Genomic DNA, 20,607 nt, shown 5'->3' on the forward strand with positions numbered 1-20,607 from the left:
AGGAGTGTGCAAGTGAAGCCGACTGTAAGAGAATGTGTCCGTGGAGAACAGCTGACAGGATACATGCCTCTTTTGTCATGTGAGTGTGTCGCGTGTGGGTGTCCTCTCCGCATGCCTGCTCTCAGATCTGGCTGGATTAGAGGGGAGGTTTCGGGGGGGCAGCACGAGTGACTGTAGATGAAACACTGCAAGCCCCACCTTCGTCACATTCCCCAACAGCTGAGATCACAAAGCGACCCCTCACCCGGGCTTAGCACGTCAAACGCCACGTGGCACCTGCTCTGCACCCTCGTTTCCACACATCCTGCAAACACCGGCATGCCTGCTCGAGGAGTGTGTCATCCACGAACAGCACACCAGACGCTCAGTTGTAATACGTATCTTCTTGTTTGGCGGAAGATGGCTGCAGTCTTCGAGGTGAATCAGGATTATTAACCAGTGATTCTTGCAACACTTGCACGCAACACATGAAGGCAAGCAACACGTTTCATCAGCTGCTGTGAGAGCGAAATTGTCAATAGAAGTTTGGACATTATAACGGCTCCAGTTACCCTTATTTTCAGGTTTCATATTTGTATGTTCTTCTTCAGTCTCCTTGCTTTAATGTTCAAAAAGGTCTTTATTTTCCTCATACTGCCTGAGCTGCAGATGATGCCATTTCACAAGGGAACAGGGACATTCACTTCAGGTTCAAATGTCTTAAAGATGATAAATAAGGATGGAACATTAGGGTTTAGAGAAAAAGCCTGGCAGCTCAATTTGGCTGCAACGTCTTCTTCAGCGCCGTCACCATTCTGTCTCCTGAGGACGAATATGTTTTGACGGCTTGCCGCATCCTCGCTGGAAAATGGAAAATGGAGGGTAATCAGTCTTGGTGTAAGGAATGAAATGACGAAGGAAAGGATGCAGATGAATTAAAACCAAGACTTTACGTCTGGCTCTACAACATATGGTTGCTATGAGGAAAGACATAGACCCAGTAATGATCTCTAAAACTATACTTCCTGTGGGTTTCACTGTGTTCCCCCTCACAGCCGGCCCCCTCAGGAACACCTTGTCCTGCCAGAGCACACCTAGCGTTATGCAACAGCATGTATCACTGCGTACATGTACGTATTTGAATAGGAAGAAATGGATACATGAGGCGTTCAAGGGATAATAGGATTGTTTATGTAAAGCATGATAGAGATGGAATTGCATTTAATCAAATCTGGGTTCTTATCAAATCTTATTGGTTTAATTTTCAACATCTGTAAGGAACTAAAGCTCAAAGATTTAATTTAGATCTTTATCACCGTTTCTTGGCTGCAAACCTATAAAGCCTTGGGTTTTAGCACAGAAAGATGAGCAGCAAAACGTTTTGGATACTGGTTAAATGTATTGGGACACAACAGCTGCATCCTAGGGACTTCTACACCATATTATTCTCGCTTAAGTTGTTCCGAATACCGGGGATGCCGAAGCAAAACTGTCGAGTTGATGATCCTCAAAAACTGATATGATATCATTTCCGGATATTTACAAGATGCAGCCAATTCGATTCTTTTTCAAGGGAAGAGGAACTAAGAAAAACATACAGTTTATAATACCGGTTCATTTTCACTCACAAATGTTGGCTGAGTGTAGCCCCATTCAGGCCTCTGAAAGAGTCTGAATGGTTCTCATCGAAAAGCTCAAAAAATGTGATATTTAAAGGGGACCTATCATGGAAAATGCACTTTTTGATGTCTTTTATACTTCACTATGTGTCCCCAGTGCGTCGGGGAACTCACGCAGTGTCAGAAAATAAAACCCTCTCTCTTTTCCTCCGTACCCAAATCGCTAAAAACGGGGGTCCAACGGAGCTGATCCAGATTTGCGTCCGATATGACGTAATATCTGAAATGTGGACCCACGGCCCAATCAGAAACGTTGCTATCAGAAACAATGCTTTGGACGTAATATGGTCGGTGTTCACGTTAGCATCGCTAACACTCAGAGCTAACATGTACTGGAGAGCATGTGTGTGAAGAAGCAGGAAGTAGAAAGGAACTCACCTTGTGGTATAACCGGCAAGAGAGAAAGCCTTTGAGCTCCAGACTGTTTCAGAGAGAATCCATGATAATCCATGATATGGCGTTTCATCACGGCAGTAGTTTTTATCAAGCTTTATACCCCAAATCAGCACTTTTGAAACAGGAAGTGAAATAGAGGGGTATGAGGCATGGCTAGAATGGGTGATCTGTTTTTATTTTGAGCAAAACACTTCATGGACATGTTTTTTATATATCTGAGACCTTTGCTATTGCCTAAAAATAGCATGATAGGTCCACTTTAAGCTTTATTGGAGGTGATTTCAAATAATGTTTTATACTTTTACAAGAGAAAATACTTTGAGGATGAGGAATAAATGGTCAGTTTGGCAAATGCACCTCTGGTTAACTACCCTATCTCCATTAAAGAGCAGCACACAGTCGCTTTTCAATCGGTCAAATTCGACCTCGTACAGACACTGTTTTTACATTCGGTATTTCTTATAAAACATTTTTAGGGAGTGGTGTCGTTAAGAGCTTTCTGGCGTCTGAATTCAATGAGTCTGGGTAATAATCAAGCACTTTTTATTGGAGATTAAAAAGATAAAGTAATGTTAGGGTTAGGACAACACCTTGACAACCACTACCCAACGAGATGTCAATACTGATAGGTGGGAATTAACTGAGAGGAAATACTCTCTTGCTCAAGCTTATAATAAAAGTATGAGTGTGTGGAAGGATGGGTTCAGTAGTGAGGAGATAATGTACAACATGCACATTTACCGCATAAAGTATAAAAAAATCTTATCTCTTATTGACCTATTGTGAAACAAGGAGTTCCCACATACGTATTACTCTATACCACAAATACACACACACACACGCACACACAGCTGTTTGTCATTGTGGTGCCCACACCCATAGAGAAAACTCAATTCCCTGTAATTGTTCCAAGCAGCCATAATCAAATAATCAACCCCCCCCCACCCCACACACACTATAGAAAACACGAAATCAAAGCAAACCTGAACCAACACAATTCACAACAGTGAGATTAATGCTTCATATCTGGGACAATGGAGGATTTCTGTTTGGTTTAGTGGAGCTCAAAGCGTATTGTTTGGGCCAGCCGTCGGTCCAACGCAGCACTTCAGCCTTTGTTGAGACTGCGGGTGCCGTCCAGGTACATTGTGTTTAATTACACGGGCCAACTTTAATGCTTACTATCACTCCACTCCCACAGAAAACTGAGCTTTAAAAAGGTCTTGTCTTAACACGAAAGTCATCACTGATTTGGCAACTGGTGGATATTCTCCTCAGCAGAAAGTTATGTTAGCGCTAACGTCGCTCCTCATCCGTCATGAGGGGCTGGAGACGAGGGCTGGTGATAGTCAAAGTCAAAACCAAAGTCAACGTTATTGTCCATCTTTCAGTTTGTGTGCACAGACAGAGAGATCGAAATACCGTTTCCCACAATCCCGAAAACAAGAGCGAGCAGCCATCTAAAATAGCTTAAGTCAACCACTTTTCCTCCGAAAGCACACCCTGGCCTCTTCGGTTCGCTCTGTCCTTACAGAAAAACACATCCCAATAAACATACCAACGCACCCAAATGATGGGTTAACACCTGACGAGGCAGAGTCGTGCACGGTCATGTTCAGAAAGTCAGACTGCAGTGAAGTCAAACATCCAGACAGACTTTGGTCAGAACAGCTCACTGTTCCACCAAACTAATCTAAGATAACCCAGAAGTCAGACACATCATCAGTTGTTCATAGTCTGCTAATTCAATAAAGACAACAGCCGTTGGATTCTCTCAGACAAATACACTCATGTGCTGACCTTTCACCTGTGCATACTAGGGCTGTCAAACGATTAACATTTTTAATCAGATTAATCACAGTTTAAAAATTAATTAATCATGATTAATCACCATTCGAACTATGTCCAAAATATGCCATTTCTTTATGTATATTGTTGTGGGAATGGAAAGATAAATGAAAGAAGGCGGATATATCCATTTAACATACAGTATCTATGTTTATTATAACGTTTTTCTGTGTGTCAAAATGAAAGACAGCCCACACACCTATCAATCATCAAACCGTGGGGTCTTAATTCATTACGTGTTGATTTCTATCAACGGGGGAGTACTTCAGGAAAGTCGACAGGGGGGGGGGGGGGGGGGGGGTGTGAACGTTGTGATCAGCTGTTTTAGCGCAGTTCTCCAGTGAAGGGGGGGGGGGGGGGGGAAGAGAGTCTCCCTCCGCAGCCGGTTGGCGTAGTTTTGGCACAGTTCCGTTGTACAGACCGACGTTAACAGCAGCCCTGTCTGTGCACACGGAGACCGACTCTGTCGTCCGGTGATCTAACCGCCTTCTGGAAAAGCTACACAAGTACGTCGGTACGCCAATGCGCTTTGTGACACAAGTGACGGTACGCATTTCAGATTAGGCACGCACACACACACACACACACACACACACACACACACACACACACACACACACACACACACGCACACACACACACACACACACACACACACACACACACACACACACACACACACACACACACACACACACACACACACACACACACACACACACACACACACACACACACACACACACACACACACACACACACACACACACACACACACACACACACACAGTGTAAAAAAACAACAAGTCTATACGGTAGTACAAAACGTCTTCATGGGTCATTATCCTTTATAAAAATAGATTTGTTTTAACCTCTAGATTGCAAAATGTTTCTTAATAATATTGACAAATCTTAGAAACACTGACAAATAAATCCCTCCCTGATCCCTCATTATCTATAATAATATACCATTTTGAGGATAACTACAGGGTGTTTCCAGATATTTGCATACAAGAACTTTTTCGGAGAAATACTCATTATACTGTCGGGCGGTTACAATTATGATTGGTTAATGATTTTCAACAGGAAAAGTCATGATGTATTTCTTTTTTTAAAGGAGCAATTATCCCTGCAAACATAAAAACCCCAATGTATCATCTTTAAATTGGTTATTTAAGTATTCTATGAAATTCACTTTGTAACGATTTTAGACAAATATTTGTAAAAGTTACAAATCCTGACATTGGAGAAGCCATACAATTGTTTGGTGTTTTTTTGTAGCTGCTGGAAGACTGAAAAAGTCATTTAAAGTTTAGCAATGATATTTTTAGTGCAGCTTTTAAGATGAAGAAAGGCCAACAGCTTTCCTAAATGTAATCAGCAATGAATTGAAATATGCAACATGTTAGTATTCTCTCTCCAACCTCTCACCTTCATGCATGAATCTACTCGATCAAATAATTGATAACTCTTTAACTGCATTAAACACTCCAATATCTGCTGAGTGATTGTCAAATAAGAAGTTAGGGTTAGAGCAGAGCGAGGTTCCTCTTGAGCCGACGGAGCAGGGTCGACCTCTGCTACATGTCGCTTTTGTTGCTACTTTTCTCCAATTGTTATCGTCCTTTTGGGAGCAGAGCGCTCGACCCTATATGGCCTCTGCAGAGGGCCTGCTCTCCTCAACACTACACAGGGTTGCCATTAGCTGTGACCCAGTAGGTGGGATTGAAAACAGCCTCCAGAAGATCAAAGGGGGGATTCTGGGCAGGCCTGGCCCCGGAGTCGGATTTATTTTTCAATAAATAAGCGATGCATCTGTTGAGGAGTGGCACGGCGGAGAGCTGCTGCTTTCTTCTGCTGCCATCTGTCCTTTGGCCGGGCGAGGAGTTGGGAGCGGAGAGCCAGGGCCGACTTTTTAACAGCGGCCATTATGCAACAACACTGCCTGCCTGTTCCCTATTACCCTCTCCCCTTCATTCTGGTACCGCACCGCCTTCGCACACATATGGATTTACTCAAACGGAGGCACTTGTTGTGTTTCATCCTCCCAGGAGAGAGCCAAACGTGTGTGTGTGTGTGTGTGTGTGTGTGTGTGTGTGTGTGTGTGTGTGTGTGTGTGGCTGTTACCTAGACACATGTTAAGTATGCTCATCAAAAAGGACCCGCAGTGGTTAAATGGCGGCGACTGTTCATTCACTAACCGACATCAAATGTTGGTCGAGGAGGGTTGTTAAACACGGGATGATGTCATTCGAAGCTGCTCAAAGTGAAAATAAAAAACCAGCAGGTGTACATAATGATCCCCATATGGAATACTGTACGTTTAACCACATGTAACCGATTCTTTAAAGATCATGTCTGCTTTTTAAAAAATACAGGGTTCAACAGGGCAAGAAAAGAGTCAGAACGATTCTTTAAGCCCCGCCCCCTGGTTACCGTTGCCATGCCTGAGAAGCTCTCTCCGGTATGTCGTTTGCAATGGTGACTGACATATTGACAACTCAAAATAAGTAGACATTTAAGATAGTCATCAAAAGCAGGGTTTCATTAGCTTAAACAGCGCCTTCATTAACATATGTTATTAGCTGTAATTAATAAGCTATAGTCTACACTTAAGGAAAACTTAAATAGAAATGGCCCTTCAGAGGAAAAAGGTTCCCCACCCCTGACTTAAAGGAAACATACATGCATTTCTAAAAAGCTGTATTGCCTTTCCCTGGGAATCTAAATCTGCATCTTGAATTGTTGACGATACATTTACAAGATATCAATCGATCAATTCACTTTATTAATCCCGCAAGGGGCAGTTGGTTATGAGCAGCAGCTTATGTCGTGAACACAGGCAGGAACATACAGGAAGAAAACACACTGATATATCATTCGAATTTACTCGATAAATAGTTCATAGCATCAGAATAATAAATAAATTAATGAATAAATAATCAAGTTGAAAGCCTTTCAAGAATTTAAAAGTTTGAGTGCAGAAGGGATGAATGATTTTGAAAAGCGATTAGTCCTTTGATCAGGGTGAGCATATCTTCGCCCTGATGGCAACAGACGATGTGTGAGAAGTTTAAGTCTCTCTGTTTCACGCCGATGATCTTAGAGCAGGGTTTAATGCTTTAATGCTGCTCCTGTCTTTCAGTGTGAGGCTATGGAACCAGCAGATAAAAGCAAAACAAATCAGGCTCTCAATGAATGCTTGGTCAAAACGACAAAGAATGAAAGGCCTGCCCGAGAAAGAGGTCAGATATAACATCAGCAGCATTGTGATTGTGTCGTAGCGATAACACCGCATACGTGAAACATGTTTGTAATTAGGTTCTAATAATATCAGGGTTTTGTCCAAATCTTACTTTCGGCGAGCACCCTCACATTTCTCTAGAAACACCGTGTAATATAACCTTGTTTGGATGTTTTGGCTGCGGTAATGGTAATGCTATTTACTGTAAGCCAGTTAGGCAGGAATGTGTGGCTTTCATTAGAGTCGACGAACAAGTTCAATTAACTTTTTGCACTTTTTATGAAGTGATTTTTAGAGGGATTCCAAAACATGGAGAGAAATCCAAGTGACTGTAACTGTGACAACACTATTTGCGGATACATCTGACCGTGAGCACAACTATAATTGTGCTAATAAAGTCACAAAAAGACTGAGCGCTGGAAATGAAGTCATGAATGTGTTTCTGTGAACTGTTTGGGTAACAATCGGCCTTTGTTTTATGTCGCCGTGATCTCATGTGTTGCCCTTTCAGTTTTTTTTTACGTCAGTTACTTTGTCTCCAAATCAGTGTGTGAATAATTAGCTTGTTTGATAGTAATCTGAACACCAGGTGGATTACATTCTGTGTAATAGTTCATATCATGTCTGAGTGTTACCCTCCCCTGCACAGTGACACGTGACGGAAGAGCGGCGGTTCTTCCCGGATTTCATATTATAGACATTTATGAGAAATGGGCCCATCTCGTGTTATTGACACACCGATATCTTTTTAACACCGCCGGAGTGAATGACTCCCCGACGTCCATTACGGAAGACAATCTTTAGCATTTCCCGTTATAATGAACCAATATGTGTCAACTCTGCAGTGATTTACTGTCCTTAAGATACAACAGTACAACCTCTTTACCACGCAAACATGTTGAGGGTGAAGTCGGACACCGCTCAGGTCCGCCTGACAGCACTCGGAGCGTCTGCCACAGAAAACAACAAACTCAAGAGCAAACACGCTCACAGGAAACAATGCGACTCCTTTTTGGGAAGTGCACTAAGCATTCCTGTGAAAGGTATGTTTCGACATGCTTCAGAGTTAGTCCACAGAGAATATTACCCATCCATCAAATCACACACATTTTTTCCTAATTTTGGTTGAAAGAATGCAAACGGCAACAACAACTGACGGGATATTGTTTCGGCATCTCTTTAAAGATTGTATTTCGAAGAATTTAAAAGCAAATATGACATTTTCTGGAGTTGTTCGTAGATCAGCTGAAAAGACACCTGACCCCCGCAGCCGAGTCAAATGTTGACATGCCACCCTAATGACACATGCCACTGTCACGGTGTCGTCACTGAGAACAACAACCCACTCAAGCTGCCTGTAAATAAGACGGAAACAGCCCGAAATCCTCTTAGCGCCGAAGAACTAAACACCAGGCTCAAGTTAAATGCTCAGCTTAAGGTGATCAATACGACTCGTGGAGGAAAAGGCACCACTCACCAGCAGCTGGTCTCTTTCTTCTCTAACAAAGTCAAGTGTACCGACTGCTGTCTGCCGGCTGGACTGTGACGCAACCTGCCTCCCTTTCCATAGCTTCAAGGCAGGAGGAGTAAAAAGGAGAGATAGACAGGCGGGCGGTGAACAAGACCAAAAAAGGAGGAAGTGAGCAGGAGGGGGAAAACTGGGTATTCCAAGATGTATGAGAACTTTGGAAACCACTTGAAATTTGGTGTAGGCATATGGAAAAGGAGGGAACTCTGGTGGGTGCCAGGGGGTACAAGTGGTCAGTTGATGTAAGAAGCAGATGTGAAATATGCAGACAAAGGGGGAAAAGCAGACTTACATTTGACTCAAATGCAAGGATGTGCTGCTGTTCCTTGTCTTGGAATAACAACAAATCACAATGTTCGGGTCTTCCGTTTTCTGATCGTTGTTACTTACAAATCGTAACCTTTTTGAGAAGATGAATCAATGACCAAAACAAGTCCTACCTAACCTTTTCTTTTACAGAGAATGAATGAAAACTCGACAGCACATGCTAATGCAGCAACACACTCTCAGCACTTCATATATTCTTCCATTCAAGTGCTCTGAGACTAAAGTCCATAAGAAAAGCTTTACGTTACCCACCATAGGAAGCTCCAGTTTCTGACGAAAGGCAGCCCCTTTGACTTTCAGTGGACGAATCAATCAATATCTCCGGTGCACAGCAGGTGGTGAAAGTTTAAGTCCCAACCAGGATCGAAGTTGCGAGCGTCAGTGAGTTTCAAGTTCTTAAAATAACCGAGTTAATCTGACAGACGTGGAGGATTGAAAGAGCGTGTCGATGTGGCTGACAGGCTGTTTACTACAGCGGTCTACTGGGAAGACACACACATGCACACAGGGTTAAAACCATCAACCCCGCCTATCTGCTCAATCACACACCCCCACACACACACACACACACACACACACACACACACACACACACTTCCTGGCAGAGTCATGTAAACTCCCACCGAATCGGAGCTGTTTTTCTCCTGAGAAAGTATTCCTTTTGACGTTTGGTTCTGTGCTGATGCAGATGTAAATTAAAGTCAGTGAGCAGAAGAACATTTGTGTCAATTAATACTTGTTCTAGACTCCCCTGCTGGATTTGAACTCTGACCCCGAGGGGACAGAAGGTTAAAGAGGGAGTTCAGCTCTTCAAAAGTGCTGACGGGAGGCAGATAGGGAAGTGAATGCGTTTAAACAACCAACACCCATACATCGGTTCAATCTGGGTCCGTTTTGAAATAAAGAAATCATAAAAAGCAGGTTTTTCCTTTTCCTTTAGTACCTTGAATACTAATCCGATAAATGCCAGTGGTGGGGTGTGTAATGGTAAAAGATGTAATCAATTGTAGTCGTTAAAAAACAAAAAGGGAAAATCCTAAATATGTAAGTCAATAGTTAACGTCCACCTCATTCTATGAACAGTTGTGTAATGTCTCCTGGGGCTATGTCACATCTGAGAGAAAATAACCCTGATTACGCCACGGCGCCGACTCACCTTCAGATAATCCTCAAGCATTCAGATCTACAACGGGGATTGTGTCAGTTATGATATGCCTCGGAAACATGAGGATGTTTAGTGGGTTTCAGAATGATAGTTATTTTTACATTTTTAGGTTTCAGAAAGTTGCTTGGATAAACATGCCATTTAAGGACATCAGTTGTATAAGTACAATAGCCATTTCTGTTTAGCACACAGGGGGGTTCTAATGAAAAGAGATCACGTTTTTTTAAGGCTTGGGAAACTAAAAAAAAGATATATTTTTTGATATGATCTTTTTGTCCACCAATGTTGTTTGCAAAAAACATCTACAATTCCCCCTTAAACAAAAACATTCTTTGATTCTAATATGTGAGAATTTCCCGTTTTACTATATTCGCCATATAAATCAAAAATGAAAATAATCATCAGTTTCTCCCCTTGTGTGTGTGTGTGTGTGTGTGTGTGTGTGTGTGTGTGTGTGTGTGTGTGTGTGTGTGTGTGTGTGTGTGTGTGTGTGTGTGTGTGGTCTAGCATTACTATACTTGTGGGGACCTAAATCTGTTTACATAGTCACGTGTGGGGACTGGCTACCCTTATGAGGACAAATTGGAGGTCCCCATGAGGGGCATCATTAATTTTAGGGTGAAGACTTGGTTATGGTTAAGGTTAGGATAAGTCTCCAGGAACTGCATGGAAGTCAATGTAATGTCCCCTGAAGTGATGTATACATGGTGTGTGTGTGTGTGTGTGTGTGTGTGTGTGTGTGTGTGTGTGTGTGTGTGTGTGTGTGTGTGTGTGTGTGTGTGTGTGTGTGTGTGTGTGTGTGTGTGTGTGTGTGTGTGTGTGTGTGTGTGTGTGTGTGTGTGTGTGTGTGTGTGTGTGTGTGTGTGAGCCCAATACTCTGTTCTTTTGTCATTCAGGTCAATCCGAGAGGAACCGTGTTTAAATCCCCCGCAATTAGCTAGCTAACAAAAACAATTCGAGCCCCCCGAGGCTGGGGGCCGTGTGTTTGTAGTAAGAGAAGAGAGGGGGGGTGAAGTAAGTAATGCCCAAAGCCCACCTCTTTTTGTCTTCAAAACAAGGCAACCTGTTGAATCCATGTGTCCCCGCCACCCCCCACTGTCAGCAGTAATTAGGGGAAGGCTATATTTAAAGGAGTGGACAGCAGCAATGCAATTATCCTCGAGGATTAGACCCCACTGCCACTGCCATTGTTGGGGGCTTGAACACGAGTGGCCTTCCCTTGATGCCCGACCTTGGCATTAACCCTTAGATAACCATAATCCAAATGCATTCATTTAAATAAGGGGGAAAACAAAGGGAAACGTGAGCAAGGTGATGTGAGAAAAGAAGAGTAGAAAAAGAGAAAGGATTGAATCCAGATATGTCACCTGTAACGACGCCGCTGGAAGTTCCACGGTTTCGCGGCTAGCTCCAGTTAGGGGTGATTTAGAGAGCACGCTTCCACCGCCATAATAACACGTTGTGATTTGGAGATTTTTCAAAGCGAATTATCGCCTCTCCCGCTGAGCAGTGCAGGCTGCTGTTCTCACAGCATTTCATTAAGCGGGGGGTTGTTTACGCTCCCAACACACGGCGCAAACCAACAATTAGTGGGGTTTGCTTCGCATGCGAGGGATTTAGCGGGGTTGTTTTCTCAAATCCATCTCCTCACTGGGGGACTTCTCTTAAGTCTTTGAACCCCGGCTATATTGGTCGGTCCATACAGGGACGTTTCCATCGGAGCCTCGGTCAGGTACCCCCTTCCTGTTATTCCCCCGTCTGCCGCGACGCTGCTTCCTGACTGGGATGCTCCTGGGGGTCGAACTGCCGTCTCTGGTACAACACCCATCTCAGCTTTTGTACTTCCCTGACCACACATTGAATGGACACTGGACATCATTCAGTGTCCTCCAGCTTGTTTGTTATCGCTGGATGCCCGTCAAACTGGTTTTCTTTCCACTAAGGACTGATGAACAGATCGTTTTTAACTTTAACCAGGTGTTCATTACTTGGTTTATATACATAACTACCGAAAATACAACCACGTCATGCATTGCTTTTAAAACGCTTTGAATATAACACTGTTTTGTTGCCAATTAGTTCAACACGTCTAACGGAAGGATTTGCGTAATTTTGTTAAATGTACGCAGTCTCGCTTTAAGATGTGATGCAAACGGGTTTCACCAGAATCAACAAGTGTGTGATGCTCCAGATAAACCTGCGATGACATACTCGATGTTGTGTTTTGAATTTCCCCTGGAATCTGACATTTTGGTGTGCCTGATATAAAATGAGTCACTATTTCAGAGTCACTCTTTTCTTATAGACTATCACGTGGAAGCATGGAAAAGTACAGCCTCCTTGATTGGTACAAGAGGGAGTGTAGTATTACATACACTTATTAAAAAAAGTGATTATCGACTGACGTGTGAAGTGCGAGGCCAGCTGGCACTCGACAGAAAAACATATTACGCAAGACATCCAGTCTTTCCATGAAAAATCATAACCTCGATTATTTGGGTCAGTAATTGATATCACGATTATTAAAAACGATTATCCATTTACTTTGAAAACATCAATTTATTGGAGAAGAAAATGTGAACAGTATGTTTTTAACAGGTATAATTAAACTGAAAAACTGAAAAGAAAAAAAAAGTAATTGAAAAAAAAAAAAAAAATGATAATAAAAAAAATAAATCGTTTTATTTCGATTACATTGTTTTCGTAATCGTTGCAAGCCATAATCGTAATTGCGATTAAAATACGATTAATTGAGCAGCCCTAACGTCAACCTTCCTTTTGTCTCACACTGGTTGCTTTCACAAAGCTGATTACTGCATTAAAGTGTGTCATATACAAACTCTAACAATGATCTCAAACTAATCCATTATAAATAAACTGGACCTTGACAGCCCGGTGATAAATGGTCAATCAGGAACAAGGTGTTAGAGTGCAAGAGAGGGCCAGTCAGTCTGATCTTTCTTCCAGCAAATGAAACACTCAGAAGCAACTGCCTAGGATCACCTTATCTGGTTGCACAGAAAAAGTTTGTAATTTGAATTAATTTGATTCGATATTTTACAGGTCCAATAAAGTCTGGAACATTGTACAACCCACTGGCCAACTGAGCTACAACTCGTGGACTCAATCTGGCGTCTGCAACCAAATCCTTTTTTAGGCATGGCTCGATGGGTGTTTGGAGATCAGTTGGTCTGGCTGTGCTTCACGTTGGTCCACACACAGAAATATCTCATTAACTCTTGGATTGATCGACACACACCTTCTGTAAAAGCATTCACGGCCACCAGGTGATGAACCTTACTGACTTTTGTGAACTCAATCCTTTCTTTCTGTCCAGCACCATGAGCTTGACCATTGTGTTTCGACAAATATTGAATGGATCCCAATAATATTTGGTACGGATATCTATGCCATTCAAAGGATGATCTGTGATAGCTTTGTTGATTCAGTAAATGTTTAATTTAGAGCCATAATACATTGGTACTAAAGTAGTACACATCAGAATGTTAGCATTAGCATTTAGCTTCAAGAACTGCTGGGCCAAAGTACATCATCCACTAAACCATCATTAAGCTGATAATGAAATCAAGGGAGTTGTGTACTTTACTTAATGGGATAACCAATATAATTATACTTGTGTTATATGTGTCTAGTTTATTAACCGAGCAAAAATCTGCCAATATGTAAAGATGTTGAAATGATTTGAATACTTACTTTAGTGCAGCTAAACAAATAACTAATACTGACATGCACTTCAAGTCCAACCAACCAAACTGCAGGAGTGACTTTTACCAAAAGTGGCCAATAATAATATCGACAGACTGACTGGTACATAAACACATCTCAGCATAAGGATACATTTGACACACAGTACTTGAGTGACTTTTATAACTCAAGACTGTAATGCATCCATACTTAGATTGTACAGCTTCTTCCTCTACAGAATAACCCTGCTTAAAGGGAGGGAATGCTCATGACACGCATTTTTAAATAATTATCATCCGATAAAACAGACCAGTCTCTGCCAGTCTTTTTTTAATTTATTTTTATCCGATGACGTTATCAGTGATTTTAAACTGATTAATTACCGAAATAACATCAACCCTGTGGGCGGCGCCATTTTACCGGAAGTGACGTAAACTATGCGTTTGGTGTCGAGGACAAATTGATGTTCATGTTATTTACTCTAGTTACTCTCTCAATTCTATAGAAATATGCGTCATTGTATCGCGAAACATTGCCACAATTCGGATAGGAACAATCCACGGAATGCTCGGTTCCATCTATTGCCAACGGGTAAGCGTAGGAAGTACGTTCGGAGGCAGTGGCTAGCGAAATGTGCTCGGCCCGAACCGAAAGATCCACAGGCGCATGTATGCAGCGAACATTTCAAGTTTCCGGACGACTACTCTGAGAGTATGATAAAACATAAAATGGGATTTATTAAACGAGATGCAGTGCCATCGGTCTTTCTGGTGTCATCACCGACCAGGACACCAGTTCGGCCAGTTGAGAAATCGCCCTCTGCAAGTGTGAAGCGACGGAGGAGCAGAAGTAGTGCTCGGAGTAAGAATAAGGTATGTTATGGCGCATTTCCATTGCAGCGGCTAGCCCCGTTTAAACGTCCTTTAGCGTCCAGGCCAGGCCAGTTTTTGGTGGCCTTTCCATATAGCGTAGTACCCCCCCCCCCCCCACATGAACAGTACATGATATACACAATTGTATTGTTTGCCTGTAGTTGGCCTTTTAATTAATAAAATATTTGAATTTGAAGTGTTGTAGATAGGGATCTTTTGGAATTATCTAGTCTTTGTAATTGTCCGGCGACGTTTCTCAGACTGTCCAGACTGCTTTAATTCTCTAGCTTGAATCAGTAAATGTTCTAAAATGTTTGCTGGGGCCCTGACAATACATTAGCAGACAGGAATGTCGGTCTTGCCATCATTTAGACGAGTCCGAACTCAAATACTCCCCCATGTTTTCGTGTGTTTACAAAGTGAACGCATGGATGACGTCACGACCATCACGTGACTATTGAAAATGGCCAAAATGGCAGCTGCCTGACGGAATATACAGGTTTGAATAAATAAGAGCTATAAAATCATTATTTACCGGGGAATATCGCTGATTTCTTCAGGGTATGGTTTAAACATAATGTTTCACTAAATACTGAAGTTTTGATTAATTATCTAATGAGTGGAGCATTCCTTTAAGGACATTTTAATAACGACAGAATTCAAATTTCTAGCGAGTCTTGCAGCAGAAAATCTGTGTCTCTTCTGTGTGTGAACACGTGTCTGCATGTGAGAAGGGATTGCTATAAGCGTGCACGCCCCCCCCTTAATAAACAAATTAACACCAGTATCTCAACAGCAGGCATCATGCTGAACAGTGATTATGTAACATTTCCTCAGAGCCCCTGAAGTCAAATGACTCCAGAGTAATCAGAGCATTGCAGACCACCGTTTCCATTAGTAGGCTTGCATTACTTCATAAAGTAAACTTTCCAAGGACTTTATAGTTATAGCTTAGGTCACTTCCTGTTAGGCTTCATTTCCCCCCAGAAAACCAATTTCAAGACTCTGTAGTCTGCACTTACTAAAGTACAACACAAGCTGTGAGACATGCAAGTGCTTAGCAATCAAGGACATGTTGTCCTTTACTGAATATTCTGCTACAGCTTTTGCACCAAGAGTAAAACAAAAACAAAAATATAGGAAGGAAAATGCATAGCATGCTCTTCAGAAGCACCCCAGGAAGGATGAGGCAACTAAGAGGAAGCATGGAGCGGTTTTAAACGGTCAATACCATGCTGAGTGACTGACTGCTCTCACCTTGCAGGAGACATGAATCCCTGCAGGCTGAAGGATGGACTACAATCAGATGAGTGTAACTGCAAGACACCCACACTTGAATCTATCTCTTCTAGGAAATACCACCTAATACCTTGCACCCTTCAGCTCCTTGACACATCCAGAAAGTGGGCATTGAGCCCAATGTGAGTATTTACTTAGCAGCTCCCCGTCAGTGTCAGTTAGGTGAGAGTTTCAGCCAAGCAGGTCAGTGGGAAAGAAAAGCAAGGTCAAGTGAGAAAAGTTGGAGTCTGCATTTGTAGGAGAAGAAATACAAAAAAAGAACATTTAATTCCACAGCTGGTAATCAAGTGCAGAGCTAAAGGTTAAATGATTCAACCGCTAGTAATAAGGTGATTCTGTGGGAGGTTTATCACTTCCATCTCATGCGTGCTTGTATGACTCATATATTACTTCCTTGTAAGCTTAACCAAAGGATTGCTCATAGTCAGAGCCTGAATGAGACAATAGAGGTGAAGAAAAAGGGAGAGAAGGAAGCCAACAGAAACACAATGGTGGAGCGTCGGGAGCATGTGACAGCATGAGACACACAAGCCAGGTTTCCATCAAAGTGCAGCGCAAACTTTAACAGATTTTCAGAGATGACGTAATTGAAAGACTGCATGAATATCGACAGCAAAAAAAAGAATGACTGAAAAAGACAACTTTTGTGTGTTTCATGTATTAGAACTGCAGTTGCTTTATTGCACCGTTGTGACGAAAAGGGATCTGAGCCATGATGCAAAGCTCTCAGTCTACAGGTCCATCAAAGCGCAACAGATTTTCAGAGACGACGTCATTCAAAGACAGCAGAGAAAAGAAGGACTGAAAAAGAGAATTGATGTGTGTTTCATGTGTTATTTTGAGGATGTTTACAGCGGTACTGCAGTGGCTTTCTTGCACCATTGTAGGGCTGTACTCGAATATTCGTTCGTTGGCCAACTATTCGGGTTTCAATTTCATTATTCGGATATTCGTTTTTTTTTTTTAAATAATTTGTTTCCTAAATGTATGCTATCAATAAAGGCAAACTGCCATATTCTTATACTATATTTATACTTTTGAATTGCACTGTTAAAATGCGGAAATATATACAATCTCAGCCTGGGCTCCGGACGTCGCTTTCACTCACAGTCACGAACGTCGCGCTTCACCTCGCTTCACACATCTGAACACAAAATGCCGAAGACTTCAGCTCTGTGGGACCATTTTAAATTGGACGACGATAAGAAGAAGGCAGTGTGCCAAATATGTGACAAGAAACTGGCCTACCACGGTGGCACAACAACTCTGAAAAGTCACCTGGATGCTGTAAGTAGTAGCCGAGCTTAGCTGTTGTCAAGTTGCCACGATGAAGCTGCTTTATCCGCCGTTTAAACAGTAACGTTACACATGATAAAAACGTGCACTTTCTTTGCTTGGAAATAAGTATAAATCGTAATAGTATGTTCTTTCTACGCTTCTGCTCAACAGCGTGTTGTCAGGTGGCTCGGATTCGGAGCGTGTTATGAAACCTTTTGGAAAATGTTTTTGAATAAAAAAAAACGAATATTCGCTGCCGATTACTACCGAATATCCGGAGCCTGAAAAATGGTATTCGGGACAGCCCTACACCATTGTGATGAAGAGAGAGCCAAGCCATGATGCAAAGCTCTCAGTCCACCAGTCCATCTTTGTTCCTACCCTCACCATTGTCGTGAAGCATTGGGTCATGACTGTAAGAACCAGATTGGGAATACAAGCGGCCAAAATTGGTTTTCTCTGGAGGTCGGCTGACATCTCCCTTTGGGATAAGGTGAGAAAGGTGCCAGTTGAGATGGTCCGGGCACCTGGTAAGGAGGCCACCTGGCCGACTCCCTGTAGAGATGTTCCAGTCACGTCAAGCTGTGAGGAGACTGAGGGCAAACCCAGGACCAGGTGGAGGGATTTAATTTCCAAGCTAGCCTGGGAGCGCCTTGGTAGCCAATTAGAGGTGGTTGATGTGGCCAGGGAAAGCGACGTTTGGGGCCCTATGTTTGAACTGCTTCCCCCCGCGACCAATCTCCAGATAAGCAGTGGAAAAGGGATGGATGGAAACAGTCCCAAAGATCAGTCAAAGGTTTAGTGTTTTTGTCTGTGTCTTTTAATAGAGCAAAAGCTTAAGTGGCAATTGACAATAAATCCTAAGCTTCATTCAACTTTTCCACCTCGTAAATGCATAAAAACATTTTTTCCCATGCAGTGATTTTTTTATATCTTAAAACTGCTGCCATTTCTATTCCAGTTTTTTTGATTGAAAATGTGTAGAAAGCAGAGAGAAAGTGGGGGGGGGGGGGGGGGGGGGTACTGAAAGGTGAAGTCAGCAGACTGAAACTTCTCATCCTTTTTTCTTTCTGCCACACCACAACTCTCTTCACATCATCGCTGCACCTCCAGCTGTTTGGGCAGGGAGGGGCGCGTTGTCAAAGCGACCCACTCCTTTCTGTTTGTCTTGTCTGGTCCTGTCTTTTCAAAGCCGAGGGAGGGAGGGTGAAGCAAAGAGGGAGAGAAGAGAGGGGGGGGGGTGAAGCGATCAGGGATAATAAGCCCTTCTCTGGAGTTTAGATCCAGGGAGCAAGCTCAGACTAGCACTGAGCGCTAACCAGCGTAATCTGAAATGAATCCCAGCAGCTCGGGCCAAGTCCTGATTGATTGAACGTCATCTTCCAGTTGGACACCTGCAGGTTGATTTGAAATCCTAGTGACTTTTAAAAACCCACAGCAAAAGCATCCGGTAAGCCCTGTTGGAAACACATGTGTCGGGCGATCCAAAGGCCTTTCAGTAACCTTTGGAGAGCTCTCGTTTGATGTGGTGACGGCATTGAGCTCCAGCACAGATATAACACCTGGTGTGATTTCAGTGACTTATGGTGCAGGTGAACTCAGGGAGTTTAAGCCAGTCATGCTTTGAGTCAAAGCAGCCCTGCCAGAAGCTGGGAATAAAACGGTTTAAATACAAAGTAGTCTGAGATACTTACGCTGTCTTTCTGTCATTGTCTGCTGCCAAGCCGCAAGCATACCAAAGAGACTATTCGTAGTATTTTATAACGATATAAACTCTTGAAGAGAAATATAAAATCGTCATGATTTCTCTTTTTCTGAGTAAACATGCCTTTTCAATCAAATTAAGTGGGTGGCGTAGGCAAACGTTATATTTATGTTCCAGTTGTTCCAATGTGCCTCACTACTTGTGCAGCAAAAGCAAAGAGAGTGAGCTCTGCAGGGAATAAAAACAGGAACATCAAATCAATGCCATGACATCGCCCCCTGCTGTTTCAGGCGTGTTACAGGCAATGCTTGTATAACTGTTGAGCAACAGCAGCCATGAGATTGAGTTATTAGAAACATATGATGTCAGAAACACACCGCACAATAAATTAGATGTTATTGTGCGGGAACTAACATGACTCACCTTCCAACTGCTCTTACTTCACACCTCGCAGTACTAAAAATCACCAGAACATTTTGAATTGTGACATTATGGGATATCCCACCTTCACTAGGGGAGAAATGATCAATGTGGGGTCAGGCTATAACGAGTAAGTGTTGAAAATTGAAATGATGATGCAATAATTGGAGCTCTGACAGCCGACTGATTCATCTAAACACAGAATATTTTCCACGACTTTCATGATTTCCTCCAGCCAAATAAATCATGACCAAGGTATGACTGTCTGAATTCATCACATTTTGTTTCCTAAGTTTTTTCCTTCAGATTTTTGTTTTCACCTCAGTGTTGTTTTCACGTTTGGATTTACTGTTATCAGTTTTTTTCCGCTGAGGCAGGTCAGAGAAACCGGCTTTACTCTACCTGCTCAGCATCAACCCGCAGAAATATATACCAGCTGGTGAACACAGTGGAGCACTCAGCTGCGTAAAGGCCAGTGACAACAACAGGGAATCTGGACCAAAGTGTATTTTTTATTATATTATAACTTCTTTTTTTTACTTTAATGCTTTTTTATGCATGGATTGGCGCATTTCCACTGCAAGGCCTCGCTCGGCTTAGGACCGTATGGCTAGGCCTTGTTAGGACTGGCTCACTTTATGCTGCGTTTCCATTACAGTTTAGTAGCTGGGGCAGTAACTATAGTAACGCAGTGTAGGCGGAGCCGTGACGTCATCTTCAATGCGAACCAATCAGCCGTTAGCTGTTAGCACTCAAGCTCACAGCTCTTCATATCTGTTCAGAAACTAGACAAAAGTTAAACAAGTACAAACCACAGACTGCCTGTATCATGGCGAATACAGTCGCTGGTTTATTTATGTCTGTAGGCCGTTGTTGTGAGTGTGGACGGTCGGAGCATATATAACGTTAGCTTAGCCGATCTCCATTCAGAAAACACGCATTTTAAAAGAGTTTTTCGCCTGCCGTCTGCAGACTTGTCAAAGCATTAATTCATGGTCAAATCACGGTCAAATATGTTCATCTTGTTGTAGTTGTAGCCCCCTTGCCAGTGATTCTCTCTCTAGTTTATCATACTCAGCCCGACTCAGCCTGGTTGTTGGCCCGGAAAGAACCTCAAATTTATGGGGCCAGAAAAACTGTGAAATAGTACCCGCTAGCCGGT

The 20,607-nt window shown here is 42.6% G+C and overlaps 1 protein-coding gene across 2 annotated transcripts in view; it reads right to left on the reverse strand.

Annotated features, from left to right (window-relative positions):
* plekhg5b (pleckstrin homology domain containing, family G (with RhoGef domain) member 5b) overlaps positions 1 to 20,607 on the reverse strand; it is an 84,203-nt gene that overhangs the window by 36,019 nt on the left and 27,577 nt on the right. The window contains exon 1 of one of the 2 annotated variants that reach the window (XM_034086751.2): positions 9,254 to 9,444. The exons of the other annotated variant lie outside the window; for it this stretch is intronic. Coding sequence (XP_033942642.1) covers positions 9,254 to 9,256 — 3 coding nt within the window. The 5' untranslated portion in view covers positions 9,257 to 9,444. Of the gene's footprint in view, positions 1 to 9,253; positions 9,445 to 20,607 lie in introns of those variants that run through there. 2 annotated transcript variants of the gene reach the window in all.

This window comes from Pseudochaenichthys georgianus, chromosome 7, assembly GCF_902827115.2.
Source record: "Pseudochaenichthys georgianus chromosome 7, fPseGeo1.2, whole genome shotgun sequence".
NCBI classification, from domain to species: domain Eukaryota; kingdom Metazoa; phylum Chordata; class Actinopteri; order Perciformes; family Channichthyidae; genus Pseudochaenichthys; species Pseudochaenichthys georgianus.